The sequence below is a fragment of the Camelus dromedarius genome, chromosome 19, assembly GCF_036321535.1.
Source record: "Camelus dromedarius isolate mCamDro1 chromosome 19, mCamDro1.pat, whole genome shotgun sequence".
In the NCBI taxonomy this organism is placed as follows: Eukaryota; Metazoa; Chordata; class Mammalia; order Artiodactyla; family Camelidae; genus Camelus; species Camelus dromedarius.
Genome location: NC_087454.1, coordinates 4,470,977 through 4,487,044, shown reverse-complemented (window position 1 = coordinate 4,487,044; position 16,068 = coordinate 4,470,977). Strand labels below are relative to the sequence as shown.

Genomic DNA, 16,068 nt, shown 5'->3' with positions numbered 1-16,068 from the left:
GAATTGAGTATTGACCTCTGGCCTGGCCTCTTTACATAGACTTCTTTTCAAGGACTCTGCCTGGTCAAGAAATGTTGAAAAACTAACTTCAGAAGACCAACATCTAACAAGAATTCAGAACTGAAACAGGTTTTTAATGGTCTTTCTTAGCATGTGTTTAGTAAATAGTTTTTGACATATGTTACAATAAACAAAAAGCTTCTGCTAAATGCCCTTGTGTGTATGAACATATTAGGAAATCAAAACACAAAAACTTCAAACGTTTAAAAGTTTATTGCCAGAATAGCAAACTTCATCAAGACACCTTATTAAAGTACATAGAAAATGACAAGCAAAATAAACAGAAAACTTTGACCAAAGAAAAGCAGAGACTGCTGCTGTCATGCACAAATAGTCAAATTAATACCAAACCGAACAGGTACATTTAAGAGGATATGGGTTCTACAATCCAAGGAGACTCATACCAAAATGCTTGGGTCGGTGGGGGTTCTTTTTTTGTGGGGGGAGGAGGCCAAGGTAGGATAATTTTCTCCTAATACAGAAAAAGGAAATATTTAGCTGAGAAACAGAATGCGGACTACAACATCAATGGTCAATTTAATTTTTATCTCTGAGAATAGAAATCTGTATCATAGGCCAAAAGAAGTTCAAGAAGAAGCGATCAAAAATCTAAACAGAGAAGCAATTCAATTTGTGCTATCCTTACAACTGATTACCACGTCGTACACACACCACCAGATGTAGTACATTCTCGAGGCGGGGGCTAAGAAGATCAAAAGCCAAAACAGCCTTTACTATTTGATTCCGACCATGGCTACATTTTCTTAAGCACAGAAAGTTCTATCACTATCCCCAAGCGCTGGGCTTTCTTTTTCTATTATTTGGTAAAGCGAAAATTCATAGCAATGAAAGCCAAGGTAGAGCAACCACTTCCCACCGGCTACTAGTGCCCGATAGAGCTACTGCTAAAGGAGTAGGAGTAAGAGTAGGAAGAATTCCCTGTGGCATCAAAGCTTCCCCGCCGGGACCCACTGCGGGAGCCGGAGCGCGAGCCGGAGCGGGAGCCAGAGCGGGAGCCGGAGCGGGAGCCTGGGGCGGAGGACACGTTATACGGGCTGGGCAAGCCCTTGGACGAAACAGAGGCGGCCTCCAGGAGGCGCAGGCCGGTGATGTCTTCCACCATGGAGCGGTTTATGGCATCCTTGTAGGATATTTTCAGCTTGGTTTTGGGGCAGGTCAGGATCTTGGCATAGCTGCTGGTGTCTTGCAGCCTCTGAGCCGCCCGGCCGTCGATGAACCCCTTTCTGATGGCTTCTTCCGTGCTGATCCTCCCGTGCACTTCAGGGTCAACAAGGCCTCCCGTGAGGTACTGGAACTCCAGGAAGCGCTGGCCCGCCTCGTAGGGGAGCCATTTTTCTTTCACTGCCTCTGCTGCTGACATCTTCTTCTTTCCCTTCACTCCCTCGAAGCCGATGAAGGCTTTCTGAGCAGGCTTCAGCCTGGTGGCCATATCCTGGTCGATCAGGCCCTGGGAGGCCGCATCCTGAAGGGACAGCCTCTGGCCGGTGGTCGGGTGGATGATGCCACCTGTGCAGGCCTGAGCCTCCAGAAGCCTCTGCCCAGTGATGCTGTCAACGATGCCCCGCTCGATCCCTTCCGTGATGGAGATCTTCTCCAGGTTTTCTGTGTCGAAGATGGCTGCGATGGGGCTCGACTCCTCTAGGGGGTCAGACAGGGAACTGCTCCTGATGGTTAAATTCCTGATGCTGGATATGGTGGAAATCTTATTCACAGACTCGTGTCGGGAGCTGCTGAAAACGTCATCGCTGACGCTACCTCCCTCGGCACTGCTGCCGCCGACCCCATTCTTCAAGGAGATCATGTCAGCAAACTGAGTGAGGCTGAGGCTGCCGGATCGGTACTGGTCAAAGAACTTCCTGTCAATGAGGCCCTTGTCGATCGTATCTTGAATATCATACTGACTGCCCGTCTTCCTGTCTACCAGGACTACTCGGGTGGAGCCATCCGACCCAGTGATGGTTATTTCTTCCCACTCACACTCCTGCTCACACAGTTCTTTGAAGGTTTCGTAATCTATGAGGCCCTTCTTATAGGCCTCCTGGACAGACATCTCCTTGTTGGTTTCTGGGTCAACTATGACCACTCTGCGCTTCCTGAGGGTATTCTTTTGTGATGTCTGCACCTGTTTCTTCTTCTCCTTCAGGGGCAGAAGACAGAGCCCCGTTTCCTCGTCCTTAATGCATCTTTCTTTCAGCTGCAGATAGGTAAGATTTTCTTCGGTGTTTGGGTCAAAGAATCCTTTTGTATCGTCGCTTGGATCGGAGAGAATCTCACTGAGCTCCTCATTGAAGTAGCCCCTCTTGTACGCTATGTCAACCGGCAGACGGTGGCTCTCCTTCGGGTCGATGATCCCTCCGGTTGCGATCTGTGCTTCCAGCAAGCGAATACCGTGGCCCTTTTCGATGAGTTCCTTGTTCATGGCCTGGAACAAGGAGATGATGTTTCCTGTTTCAGGGTCGTTGTACCCGGTGACAGCGCGTTCCGCAGACAGGAGCTTCTCTTTGAACTCAATACCCACCAGACCTCTTTTGTAGGCTTCTTCCACTGGTAACCTCAAGTTTCTAACAGGATCCACTATGAAGCCAGTAGCTGCCTGGGCTTCCAGCAGCTCCAGAGCAGTGCCGGGTCGGACCAAGCCAATTTTCATGGCCTCGTAAATGCCAAGCTTCTGTTTCGTGGTCTCATTGTAGATGCCTGCTATGCAGCTTGAACCCTGAAGGAAGTCCTTAATTCTCTCGCCAACCTCATCGTAAGAAATCTGACCGGATTCCAGTTCGTTGACAGTGGATGGTCTCAATATGCCAGAATCCACCAGCTCAGAGATGGTCACAGGCTGTCTGATTCCCTGGAAGGACATACTTCTCTTCTGTACCGACAACAGGAGCAGGCCAGTGTGCGGTTCGATCCTGCACCGTTCCCTCAGCTGCATGTAACTGACCTTCTTCTTGGTGACCGGATCCACAAAGTTCTTCTGACTATCTCGGGGATCATTCAGGGACCGATACAGATCTCTGTCAATCAGCCCACGAGCCAAGGCTACGTCTTTCGGCAAAAAGACACTGTTCACGGGGTCCACCACCCCCCCTGAAGCAATCTGGGCTTCCAGTAAACGCATTCCGGTTTCTCTATCGATCAGATTTTTCTTGATGGCTTCCGACACAGACACTGTCTTGCCTGAAAATGGGTCATCAAAGCCAGTGATGGCTTTCTCTGCCGTGTATATCTGCTGGCGGTCATCAAAGTCGATGAGGTCCCGGGCTATCGCGCTGTCGACGGTCAGCTTTTCGTTCCGGTGGGGATCAATGATCCCGCCGGTAGCTGCCTGGGCCTCCAGGAGCATGACTGTGGATTCTGGGGTGATCAGTTTCTTCCTCTTGGCCTCTACCAAAGAGTACTTCTCCTTCGGGGAGGCAGAAGCTCCAGCAATAGCGCCTGCTCCCCGGAGGAAAGGCTGGATCTCGGAGGCCACTTCCTCCACTGACTTCTTCCCCTTCAGCAGTTTGTCCAGGGTCGTCTTGTCAATCAGCTGGCACTCGTAAAGCTGCATCGCCGTCACCTTCTTCCTCAGTCCGTCAAACACCAGCTTTGAGGAGTCCACGGACCACTCGTACTCAGTCTGGGTCTCCCGGTGGGACCCATACGGGCGCTGTTTGAGTCTGTCGATTTCCTTCTGAAGCCGGCAGCGTTCTGTCTCCATCTGCGACTGCGTCTCCCGGCTGGAATCCTCCAGCTTCCGCCGACATCTCTCCTCGATCCTCTTGATCTCCGCCTGGAGCCTCTCGATCTCACTCCGAAGGCTGTTCTTCTCTCTCTCGCTCTTTTCTCTTTCTGACTCAATCTTCCTGATAGCCTCTTCCTTGCGGGAATACTGCGTTTTCCACTGGTTCAGGTCATTCTGGATTTGCTGTTTCTCACACTCCAGGCGCTGTTTCACCCGGCTTTCTGCCTCGAGGGCCACTTTGGCGCGATTCAGCTCATCCTCCAGCCTCTGCAGCCTGGTCTTGTCTTGCTCCAGAACTTTGATCTTCACCAGAAGGCTCTCTCTCTCCTGCACCACCTGAGTGCACTGATTCTTTGATTCCTGAATCCTATTAGAAGCCTAGAAGGTGAAAAGAAAGAAACAGGAAAAAATGATTTGATCATATCATAGGACTACCATCACTTAACCTTTTTCTACATTAAAAAAAAAAAGTGTATTTACATATTTGCCCTTTCTCTGTTTTCCTCGGATATACTGTTATTTTGTTATCTTACAAGTTCATGGAAAAAAATTCTGTGCATGTATGTTGCCACTCTGATAAATGGCTTCTATACTTACTGTATTTTCCCATAGAAGGAAATGGGAGCAACTGCAGACCTGTCTCATTCTTAATAGTAATTATGGTTTGAACAAATACGGGGAGTTTTGTTCCAGGCTATCACACCCGCTATACCTACATCTCACCTGCTACAGCTATACTAATATGTTTAATAAAACAATACAAATCTATGGACATATACGCACACACCCCACACCCAGCCCCACACAAATATTTTCTACCTAAGTCAAACAGTTGTTAGAAGTTAAAGAAGCTGAATGTTTTAATTAGGGGGTAAAAGAAGAAAAGTCAAACAAAAAGAAACACAGGAGGGCCATGATCAAGAGAGAACAGGATAAGGCATGCAGAAAAACCATGCAGGTGAGAATTCAAAAATGACTTAAAAATTGCATAGAAAACCCCTTTAATGGGATTTTTCTTTAGCAAAATTTTAATTACGAATATAGTCACAGCTCCCAAAGAGCCAGTGTGTAGAAAACAGAGTGGGTCACTGAGAGGCAAGTGATCTCAGATGCTCCACCCAGGTGAAAGGTCTAAAAGCAGAGCCAGGCCTGGGTCACACGCAGATGGACACTTGATGCAGTGACAAAAGAGCCAGGCAAACAGCACTGAAATCAGTCCACAGCAGCAGCCAGCCGGTGGCAGACAGCAACCAAAAGAAAAGTGAGATATTCTGCAAGCAGCCACCCCAGCAGCAAGAGCACAGCTGAGATCAGAGGACCGCGGAGTGCATCATTCAAGACACAGTGGAGCTGCGATCAAATATTTGTGAATACCTCTAAAGCCTGCTTTTGGAATCTCTCAATTTCCTGTCTCAAATTTTCCCTCTCTCTCTGTAAATCATTAATCAGGCCCTGCAGCTCCAGGGTCCGGCTGTTGCTGATCTGCAGCTGGCTCCTTAGCTCCGAGATGGTAGCGTTCTTGTCGCTGTCGGCCTCGCTATGGCCCCGCCGGACGTCGTCGTACTCCAGGCGCAGGTTCCGCAGCTCCTCCTCCAGCATCAGGTGCTCCTTGGTCAGGTTCTCGGTCAGGGACTGCAGCCTCTCGATTTCTATCTTGCTCTCGTTCAGGCTCCTGCTCTTGTCCTCGATGGCCTTCTGGAAGTGCTCATTCCGCACATGAGCCTGCTTGACGTTCTCCTGCTCCTGGAGCAGCTGCCGCCGCAGGGCCTCAACCTCGGAGGCCAGCCTCCTCAGCTCGTCCTGGGTCCTCTGCTTCTCCCGCAGGTGGCCTTCCAGCACGTCCCTCTGCTGCCGCAGGTCATCCTCGCTCTTCTTCTTGCCGATGGACGCCTGCTCCAGCTGCTGGGTCAGGCTGGTGATTTTCACTGCCTGCTCCTTCAGAGTCCTCCGCAGGCCCTCCAGCTCCTCCTCCAGCCTCTTCCTCTTGGAGGAGTCCTCGGAGGCTGCCCTCTTCAGCCGCATCAGCTCCTCCTCCGCCTTATGCTTCTGCAGCTGCAGCTCCTTCAGGGAGCTCTGGAAGCGGGCGATGTCCTGGTCCTTGACGGTCCTCTCCTGGGACAGCCGCTCGTAGTCGATCCTCAGGCGCAACAGCTCTTGCTCCTGAACCTTCAGTTTGCTAATTGTCTCCGTGGCACTGCTGTTGGCTTTCTGCAGCTCGTGCTGGGCCCGCTGCAGTTTCGCATTTTCCTCCTCCAGGCACCTGCGCTCCTTTGTTTCTGTCTCTAGCAGCTGCTTTAACCTGTCTATCTCCTTGTTCTTGTCCTGGATCGTCTTGGCAGCATCGTCCAGAGACTGCTTGTACCTCATGCTCTCTTCCGTCCGCATCTGTGTGACCTGCCGCAGCTCGATCTCCAGCTGCTGCTTCCGCTGAGCCATCTCCGAGCCCGTGGCCTTTTGCTGCTGGACGTTCTCCTCGACCCTCCGGAGGCTCTCCGTGGTCTGGGCCAGAGTGCTCTTCAGCCTCTTGACCTCCTCTGAGAGGCTCCGGTTTTCTCTGGTGAGGTTGTCCACCTGGGCCCGGTAGCCGCTGGTGTCCTCTTCCTTCTGCAGGGTGAGCTTCTGGATGGTCGTCTTGGTGATGTTGATCTCCGTCTCGAACTGGTTCTTTAAGCTAATGATCTCCTCATCGTAACTGCTCCTTACCTTAGCCAGTTCGTTCTCATACTCCCAGCGGCGCTTGGCCTCCTCCTGAAACTCAGCTTTGAGTCTTTCAATCTCCTTGTTTTTGTCCTGGATGGTCTTGGCAGCCTCCTCCAGGGACTGCTTGTGCCTGGCGTTGTCCTCGGAGCGCTGCTGGATGAGCTGCTTCAGCTCCACCTCCAGCTGCTGCTTCTTCTGCTGCATCTCGGAGCCGCAGGCTTTCTGCTGCAGGGCATCCTCTTCCGCCCGCCTCCGCTGCTCAGTGGTCTGCAGTATGCTGTCATTGAGCCGGACGATCTCCTCCTTCAGGTCGCGATTCTCCCTGGAGAGTCGATCGAGCTGGTTTCGGAGGTTTTTGGAATCATCCTCTTTCTGCGTGGTTATCTCCTTGATGGTGGTCTTCGTGATGTTAATCTCTGTTTCATACTTGTTCCTTAAATTACTCATCTCCTCATTATAGTGGTTTCTTACCTTTGCCAGCTCATTCTCATATTCTCTCTTCCGGGCGCCCTCCTCCTGCAGCAGGACCCTCAACCTCTCTATCTCGTACTCCTTCTCCTTGATGGCTTTCTCAGACTCCAGTTTCTGCCAGCCCAGGCTCTCCTTCTCGCTCTGCCTCGCTTTCTGCAGCTGGTCGTAGTCGCTCTTCTGCTGGTCAAACCTGTCTTCCACGGCCTTCCTCCTCCTCTTCTCATCCTCGATCTCGTACGTCAGCCGGGTGATCTTTTCATTGAGCTCTTTGATTTGGCCGTAGCACTTGTCTAGGTTTTGCTTGGCTGACTTTCCATCCAGCTCAGCCTGTCGCTTCAGCTCCTCCAGGCTCACGAGCTTGGCTTTGAACTGGGAACACTCCGCCTGGTACTTCTGCAGGTTCTGATCCAGGAATTTGTTCTTATTGCAGTTTTCAGAGTTGGCGTCTCGGGCCAGCCTTAGCTCCTCTTCCAGAACTTCGATCTTGGTATTTTTCAGCTGTGGAAGTGAAATAGAAAGCATGTTGAATGAGGGGCCTTGAGATGATCATACTCAGCGAAGTTAAGTCAGACGCAAAGACAAATATCATAGGAGATGACCTATATGTGGAATCTAAAAAAATGACACAAATGGACTTATCTACAAGACAGAAACAGACTCACAGACATAGAAAACAAACTTATAGTTACTGAAGGGGAAAGGTGGGGGGAGGGAAAGATTAGGAGTTTGGGATTAACAGATACACATGACTATATATAAAATAGAAAAATAACATGTCCTACTGTAGAGCACAGGGAACTATATTCACTACCTTGTAATAACCTATAATGAAAGAGAATATACAACTGAATCACTATGCTGTATACCAGAAACTAACACAACATTGTAAATCAACGATATTTCAATTTTTTAAATAAGTATGTTGAAAAAAAAAATGCCTCACATCATAAGAAGCAGTACTCTCTCCCCATAAGACCAATGTGCTTTCTCATTTCTTGTTACACACCTGCACACACATGTGCACATACACACCACACACATAAGTACACATATAAAGAGTGATACAAGACAAAGGCTACCAGATAAAAATTCAAGAGATCTCTACTCCAGTCATAATTCTTCCATCAACTGCTTATATCATGTCAGTAAGTGATGTATCACCTCTGAGTTATCAGCTTTCTTAAATGAGGTGATTTCTTCCAAAACCAAACGCTTATGATTTCATAAATTATGTTTCTTTTATTTCAAAGTATTAGTTTCCATATGGACTCAAATCAAGTATTAGAAATGAGGAGTGAATTAAACAATCACTCGACATGCAGAATTCAAATCCCGCTAATACAGGGTGTTCTCCTTGATTTAACACAAAGAAAGAAAGCAAATTCCTTGACCAAACATTAAATGAAATTACTGGATTTGGGGGGTAAGGTAAAGTAGCTGTAGTTTTGCAAATGCTACCTAAGCCCATTCAGAGCAGGGTAGCAGAGAAGAGAACTGACCCCTGACTTCTGAACAAACTATATTATACTAACTGTTTGGAGGAAATACAGTTGTACCAGTGGGTATGTCCAAATCCATGTTATAATGAGGCAGTAATAATAAAGTTCTATCCTATTTTCTTTTTGGATCCTCCAAGGAGATAAAGTAAATTACCTTCAGATCTTCCAAACTCTTCAGCATCTCACTTAAGAATCTGTAATAGTCTCCAGACCTTGTGAGAAGTTCTATGTACCGAGCATGCATATCTGCAGCCTTGGAGAAAAGGAGAGAAAGGAAAAATAAAAGCTGTTGCATTTAAAAAAAAGTCCTATTATGAAAATGAATACATGTATGTATATGTATGACTGAAACATTATGCTGTACCCCAGAAATTGATACATTGTAACTGACTATACTTCAATTAAAAAAATTAAATTTTAAAACGTCCTATGCCAGTTGACCAATTTTGTTTTCTAAAACCATCAAATGATGACCTTATAATTTAAGGAGTGAATTCTCTTTCGTTCATGTGGGCTGATTCCCAAACCCAGATGTACCACTAAACAAAGGGCTGAAAACATTGCACTCCATTCTCATCACTCCAGGGTGTTCCCCCTAAACCATCGAACAGATGATGGTCTCTGATACCTTTGAGAAGTTGTCTTCTCGAAATCTACCAGGTATTTTCCACTTTTTAGAAGTCTCCCTCACTAAACCCAGAATTTAAGCCCAGTTTCTGCAAAGTCTCGAACATATAAACAACAGACCCAGACTTCTCAGTGATCATTTCCTAAAATGCATCTTAAACTGATGACTCACACTAGAGAAAGCAGAATGTATTAAACCTTTCTGAGTGGCTACCCTGTAACAAGAGATGAATTCAGAGAGTGTAGGGAGGACATGAAGGGGACGGGCAGAGAGAAGATGTGGAGGGGCAGACTCTAAGAGATATGTCATGAGAGCTGTACCTCTTGCAGAATCACCCCAGAAGGCGACTGAACCATGGTCCTCTTGATAGGTATGTTCAGCAGCGTTTCCAGTCCCGAGGTATATGACGCCAGCTGCAGTTCATAATCCTGCAGAATCACGAAGTTTGAGAAAAACATGCTTAATGGGCTTCCAAGGAATCACTGACAGCTACAAATTCCACAGTTTTAAATCACCAAGTTGCATTTCTAATGACCAACGCCAAAGGCTATCACATGCTCCTAATGTGCAAGCACCTAACATCACATTATTGAACCAGGCAGCACATCTTTATATGCTAAATGGGGATTTTTGGACACACCAGTTTCAAGAATGAAGACCAGCCCATTCCTGGAGATACTGCCTATGCAAAATGAATTCAAGCTGATGGATAACAAGCGTTTACGGTTTGTTCAGGAGAGAATATACAAAAGCCATAATCGCTGTCCCCAAGAAATCTATAACCTTTGAAGTGAATCAGAAAATAATGCAGTTAATCACATTCTTTTTTTAAATATGAAACGCTTCATGAATTTGCATGTCATCCTTGCATAAGGGCCATGCCAACCTTCTCTGCAGCATTCCCGCTTTAGTATACGTGCTGCCGAAATAAACACAGTGAATAATATTCTCTGTGAAAAACCGACATCCTCTGTGAAACCAACATACCTTAATGGAATTCGCACACAGTTCGGCAATTTTTTGTACTTCCTCTGATTTGTCTCGTTTGCCACTTATTTCATTGTGCAAGTTCTTTACAAAAAAGAAAATATTTACAAATGTTAAAGTGCACACCTATTTTAAAACAAATGTTCTTTTACTCTTTAAACCACTGTTACTTGGTCTTTTCCCTCAGTTTATTACTACATGTTCCGACCCGTATTCTCACAGCGAAACCTTAAAAGATGAGCATGTTTCCTATTCAGAAAAGAGAAGGAAGATCTTCAACTTCTTATTATCTAAGAGATTACTGTCTGGTCAGCACTCTTTTCTGGTCCTATCACTTAATTCACAAAGATACTTTACTACAATGTTACATTATTCTACATTCATAAGCACATTTCTTTGTAAACATCTCCATTGCTTTTCCTCTGGGCACGATTTAAGCATTCACAAAAGGGACTAGTAATTATTAAATATTTATTATTTCAAACCTGGGTACCGCTATGAAAACACAACCAGAGGAAAATACAACTTACGCCCAATGAAATCTAATGCAGTGGTAAATTAGCTCATACCTTCTGCTCATTCAAAAATCGCATGACCGTGTTGGAATCTCCAAATTTCATGGATTCTAAGGAATCCTGGCGGCGTTTGGCATCGTAGAGCCACTTGCAGAAAGCCTGATAGTTATCACGGTAATTCCTCAGTTGCTTGATTTGTTTCTCCAGGTCCCACAATCTGGGGAAAACAGATACAATAAAATCATTAAAGCATGGCTACTGCTCCTCAAAACATTTAACACAGATTTACCCGATGACCCAGCAAGTCCACCCAGGAGAACTGAAAACAGACATCCACACGGAAAGTTCTCCATGAACGTTCGTAGCAGCATTTTTCACGAGAGCCCAAAACAGGGAACAACCCCAATATCCATCAATTGATGAGAGAATAAACAAAATGTGTTACAGCCAGACAACGGAGTATCCCTCAGTCATAAAAAGAAATGAAGTACTGACACGTGCTACACCCTGGATGAACCTTGAAGCCATTATGTTCAGCAAAAAAAAGCAATCACCAAGGATACATATCAGATGTTTCCGTTTAGATGAAATGTCCGAATAGGCAAATCTACAGAGACAGCAAGCAGAATGGTGGCCGTTTGGGGCTGGAGGGTTGTGAGGGGATGGGGAGTGACCGCCAGTGGGTATGGGGTTTCTTTTTTAGGGTAAGAAAAAATATTCTAAGCTTAAAGATTGTAGTGATGGTTACACATTCTGAATACACGACACAACACTGAACTGTACACCTTCAGTGGGTGTACTGTGCGGCATGTGAATTACGTATCAATGATCTGTAACTCAAGAAGCACTCCTGGTAAAATAAACTACAAGCAGGATTCAAGATATTTGCTTAAACCTCGCTTTGTAGGAAGGCATTTCTTTTGTGTAAGATGTACAAGCATCTACTCCTGAATTTATGGGGCATGAAGGAGCTTGATCAATGGCTTCCACTGTTTCCCTAAGAATCTGGATGGCACTTGGCATCGAGCTTGGCTATTGGGAGGTTCCCTGTCCCATTACCAACAGAGCTGCCTCCGGTACAGCGAGGCCACGAAGAAAGCGCCGAGGCTGCGTAACTTACACACAAAACAAAACCACTGGCTTTACGGTGATCACTTCAAGTGACAGGATGTGGGGAACAACCAAATGGGAAGAAAGTGTGGAAGGAGGTTGGCACACCTGAAGTCTATCTGCTTATCAATTCTTTGCCAGCGATCGGTCAGCTGGGCGACTTTCTCGCTGAACTTGCCCAGGTCCAGGTCGTAGAGCGGGTACTGCTGGGAAGTCTGGGAGTGGATCTGCTGGGCTTTCTGCAGCTCTGTCTTCATGGTGGCCAGCAATGACTTCTTCAAGTTCAAGTCACTTTTAATTTTCTGTCACAAGAGGGAAAAAAAAAAAAAAAAAAGAGTACAAACCAATCTCATCTCCTGCCGGACACTACACTGCAAGGAAAATGTATTTACTGATGTCATTCCCCAATATTTGTGCCAGCAATCTTGCTCCTGGTGCCACCCCATTAAAAAAAGTATGCAAATTGTCAATTAGTTTGGGAAATGCTAAATATGACACCCCATTCCTGAAAAATTATAAAGTGTATTAACCATTCCATTCCTGAAAAATCACAAAATATACTAACACAGTAAAGCTTCTGAAAAGTACAACAGTAACCAGCTTAACTACGTTTAACTGGAATTCCCCAGACTACTCTCCCCACAGATGACTTTCTCACGTGGCTCCTGCCAACACGCCCTGGACAACAGTGCACCAGAGATAATGGCTGATGTCAACCATGTGTGGCCGACAAAATCCAGTCATCCTTGAATCTCATGAAAGCTTAGGGAAGCTTTATGACTGGGGACTGAGTAGTCCTGTATTATTTCCCATAAGCGCGGCCACTGTGCCAGCCCTTCACGTCACCTTCAGGCCACAGCGGTACGCTTCCACTTTATCCAGATCCAGGCAAACAGTTTCCTCTTCGGTGAGTCTGGCTTCGTACACCTTTAACATGTCTTCTGTTTGGAGAATGGCCTGCAGGAGCGCCCGGACTGTGCACAAGCTGCGAGGAGCAAGAGGTGAACAAAACGGACGGGGACATAATCAGACTTTGGACATTTGGCTCTGGCCACTATTAATAAAAGAAAACCGTATTAAAGTGGAGAAATATTTATTTTGCTTATTTTATAAACAGCAGAGCAATTCATTTTTTCCCTCGCTATCATGATTCTGACTACCACGTTGCATTAACATTAAAATTCTGAGCTCTGGCCTTTACAGGATGCTTTAGGTGTAAGGGACATTTGATGTCAGAACAGGGGGATGAGGACACTGGGCGTAAAGACCCTCTTTCAAAAGCACAGAATGTGACTGAGCCTCGAGCGAAAAGAGAAATGGAAAGTAAGCAGCCCCGAAAACAAATCAAAAATGAAGCTGCAGACAAGTCAAACATCTGAGGTGAGTGTCAGCCGCGTTTACCTATTTAAATAGCCGTCTGTCACGCCATTGATGTTTTCCAGTTTCTGAAACAATCCAAATACCTCATTCTGTAAATAGCAGTATTTCTCCGAGCCTCTGAAGTTAGCTAGCATGTCCTTCAGCTGGTTGAGAACTTCAGCAATTGCCTGGGCATCAGCCTGCACACTCTGTGCAAAAAAAGCAGAACACTTTGGATTTAGCTGTGTGCTTCTCACCGTTGTCTGCGTTCTCAAAAAGCCCACAAAATTTTTTTGAGTTTTAAAAATTTATTTTTCTTTTTTGGATTAAAAAAAGCCTACAAAATGTCAAAGATTCAAGCAACAGAGTTGCCCTTCCGTGTGCTTCAGCAGGGAGGCCTTACCAGCACTGGATAAATGTGACCCACTTCCTTAGGACACATGCCTTGGACCGCCCAATGCAGTGCCCAGGCCTGGCTGTGTGGAAAAGAGCTAAACACTGAAATATTGGGCTGCCGTCCCAGCTCTGCACATGGCTTGGAGTTCACACATCCCCCACCCCAGCCTCCCACCCAATCTCTCCAGGTCAGTTTCCTGTCTATAAATAAAGATCATTCTACCTGTCTAGCCCATATCATAGGTTGCTTCAGGCAGAAGCCGAATTAATGTGTGGTTAAAAACTTGACACTGCAGAAAAGGCAGATACTGCAGCCTGAGTCAACAACTCACACACTAACAGCAAAGATGGTTTGATCTCCAGCCCAGGTAACCTTCTATAAATTTGGAAGCAGGGGAAAGAAAAAAGGAAATCATGCCAGAAGACTGTTTCCTTGAAAAATGAAGGTTTTCTTGCCTTTAAGTATTTAATTAGTTCATGGTTAAATGTAAAGATACCTGGAAAAAAGCCAAATGTTGAGGGATCCATACCTTCAGCTCGTTTATTTTGACTGTGATGTGATGCGAGGACCCTTGGTCGGCCAGGAGAAGGTTTTTCAGGCTCATCCTGCCCTCACAGTGCTCCATCTGCCTGCGAATCTTCTGCAGCTCAATCAGCATCCACGTCTCTTGCTTGTCACTTTCTCTGTTGGTTTCAATTACTTTATTACGGCTGACATCTTGGCAGGAACCGAGATGAGTGATTTCAGTTGTGGTTACTGTAAAAATACATTAGGACCACAAGAGTCAGAGGATTCCGGGCCAGAAGGGAATGATACCTCAAAATACAAAACCATCCACACTGCATGACAGCGTAGCTACTTCCTTTGATATGATTCTGAAAATTTAGTGTATAAATGGCTTTTGAGATATTATCTTTCAAAGAAGCAATTCTGAAACTGGTTTTTGGCAAACTACCGACTTGCTTTTTAAAAAAGTAAGTCGGAGAAAGACAAATACCATATGGTATTACTTCCATGTGGAATCTTAAAAAATGAGACAAATGATCTTATTTACAAACAGAAAGAGACTCACAGATACAGAAGACAAATGTGTGGTTACCAAAGGAGAAAGTGGGGGTGGGGGGAGGGATAAACTAGGAGCTTGAGATTAGCAGATACAAACTACTACATATAAAACAGATATATAAACAAGTTTCTTCTGTATAGGACAGGAAACTATATTTAATATCTTGTATTAACCTACGAATATAAAAAAGAATATGAAAATGAATATATGTATATGTATGACTGAAGCATTATGCTGTACACCAGAAATTGACACATTGTAAACCGACTACACTTCAATAAAAAATAAAACAGATAAACAAGGTCCTACAGTATAGCACAAGGAACTATATTCACTAGCTTATAATCACCTATCATAAAAAAGAATGTATGTATAACTGAATCACTGTGCTGTACACCAGAAATTAACACAATACTGTAAATCAACTATACTTCAATAAAAACAAACAAACCAAACTGTATGTATGGTGGATACAAACAGAGAGCAGCTCCAAACCAACCTGTCTGGTGCTGGGGGTGGCCAGGGAGCTGAATGACCAGGGTCTGGTAGTGCTTCTGCGCATCCGTGAACTGGGTCTGCATCTTCCGCTTGTCATCATCCCCGAACATCTCTGAGCCTTGGCTGTTTCTGATGAACTCTTGGTAGTGCAACTCAAGGTCAGATATTGTCTTCATGTAATCTTCCTGCCGCATGGTTTTCAGCTGAAAGTAAACCAGGCAGGGGTGTTTCTGACGGCCCCAAAGTGTGACCAAGAAGAGTTTGCTTGAAAATGCATTAGGCTCGGTGGGGCCTGGGGCAACACTCCGAGCGGTGGGTTGTCAATTTTTCTCTTCCTATGGAATTTTATTCTCTAAAGGCAGTAGGACTCAGAAACCCCAAATGTAAAGCAGATCACAGCAAAACTGCTCTGACTTGAAAGAGGAAACGGGTTGGGGGGAGCTCCCAACTCCCTCATTCCATGCCCCTCTCCTCCCTGTTGTCCTGGGCATCCCAAAAGACTCCCTCACCTGGGATCCTTGGACCCCAACATGAAAACCACTGATCTAGAGTAACTAATGTTTTGGGTGTTCTTCCAAGAATTCTATCCCACCTTTTACTTCTGTGATATCCAGTCAATAATTACAAACTAATTTTCCATTACATCTAAGGTGGATGGTATCCAGAGCATCACAGGACCCCATGCCTTTTCCACAGGTACTTCTGGCTTGTCAAGTAACTTTAACTAGTACTTCTGTTTGTCAGTAGTGAGCCCCGTGCGAATTCCTCCCATTCTCGGCTGGACGGACTAGAACCTCTAAGGAAGGCTCAGCTGACTCTTGCCGAGACACAAAAGCATCATCTGCACAGCTAGAAGGCTCGCCTGGCGGAAACCTCCAGGCGGCCGGGTGGTCCTGAGGACGTACCTTGGCGATGGTCATGGCCCTGATCTTCTCGATGTCGATCAGGCAGTAGTGCCAGGACACCAGGCTCTTCATGTTGATGTAGAGCTGGTTCCACAGAGCCAGGATGGCTTCGTAGTACTGCTCAATCCTAG

General features: G+C 45.9%; 1 protein-coding gene and 1 non-coding gene across 3 annotated transcripts in view; both read right to left on the bottom strand.

Moving 5' to 3' along the window:
* Positions 1–254: 254 nt before the first annotated feature.
* Positions 255–16,068, bottom strand: part of DSP (desmoplakin) — a 41,437-nt gene continuing 25,623 nt past the window's right edge. The window contains exons 13-24 of one of the 2 annotated variants that reach the window (XM_010993303.3): positions 15,938–16,064; positions 15,034–15,235; positions 13,998–14,224; positions 13,114–13,280; positions 12,559–12,697; positions 11,821–12,014; positions 10,657–10,819; positions 10,088–10,171; positions 9,421–9,528; positions 8,627–8,725; positions 5,177–7,471; positions 255–4,180 (exon numbers count right to left, since the gene is read on the bottom strand). In XM_010993303.3, the coding sequence (XP_010991605.3) occupies positions 944–4,180; positions 5,177–7,471; positions 8,627–8,725; positions 9,421–9,528; positions 10,088–10,171; positions 10,657–10,819; positions 11,821–12,014; positions 12,559–12,697; positions 13,114–13,280; positions 13,998–14,224; positions 15,034–15,235; positions 15,938–16,064 (7,042 nt within the window). In that variant the 3' untranslated portion in view covers positions 255–943. The remainder of the gene's footprint in view (positions 4,181–5,176; positions 7,472–8,626; positions 8,726–9,420; positions 9,529–10,087; positions 10,172–10,656; positions 10,820–11,820; positions 12,015–12,558; positions 12,698–13,113; positions 13,281–13,997; positions 14,225–15,033; positions 15,236–15,937; positions 16,065–16,068) is intronic. The other variant, XM_031435226.2, reaches the window with a different exon arrangement.
* Positions 9,929–10,035, bottom strand: LOC116147858 (U6 spliceosomal RNA). Its single transcript, XR_004131449.1, has one exon. It is a non-coding gene; the product is annotated as a U6 spliceosomal RNA (small nuclear RNA).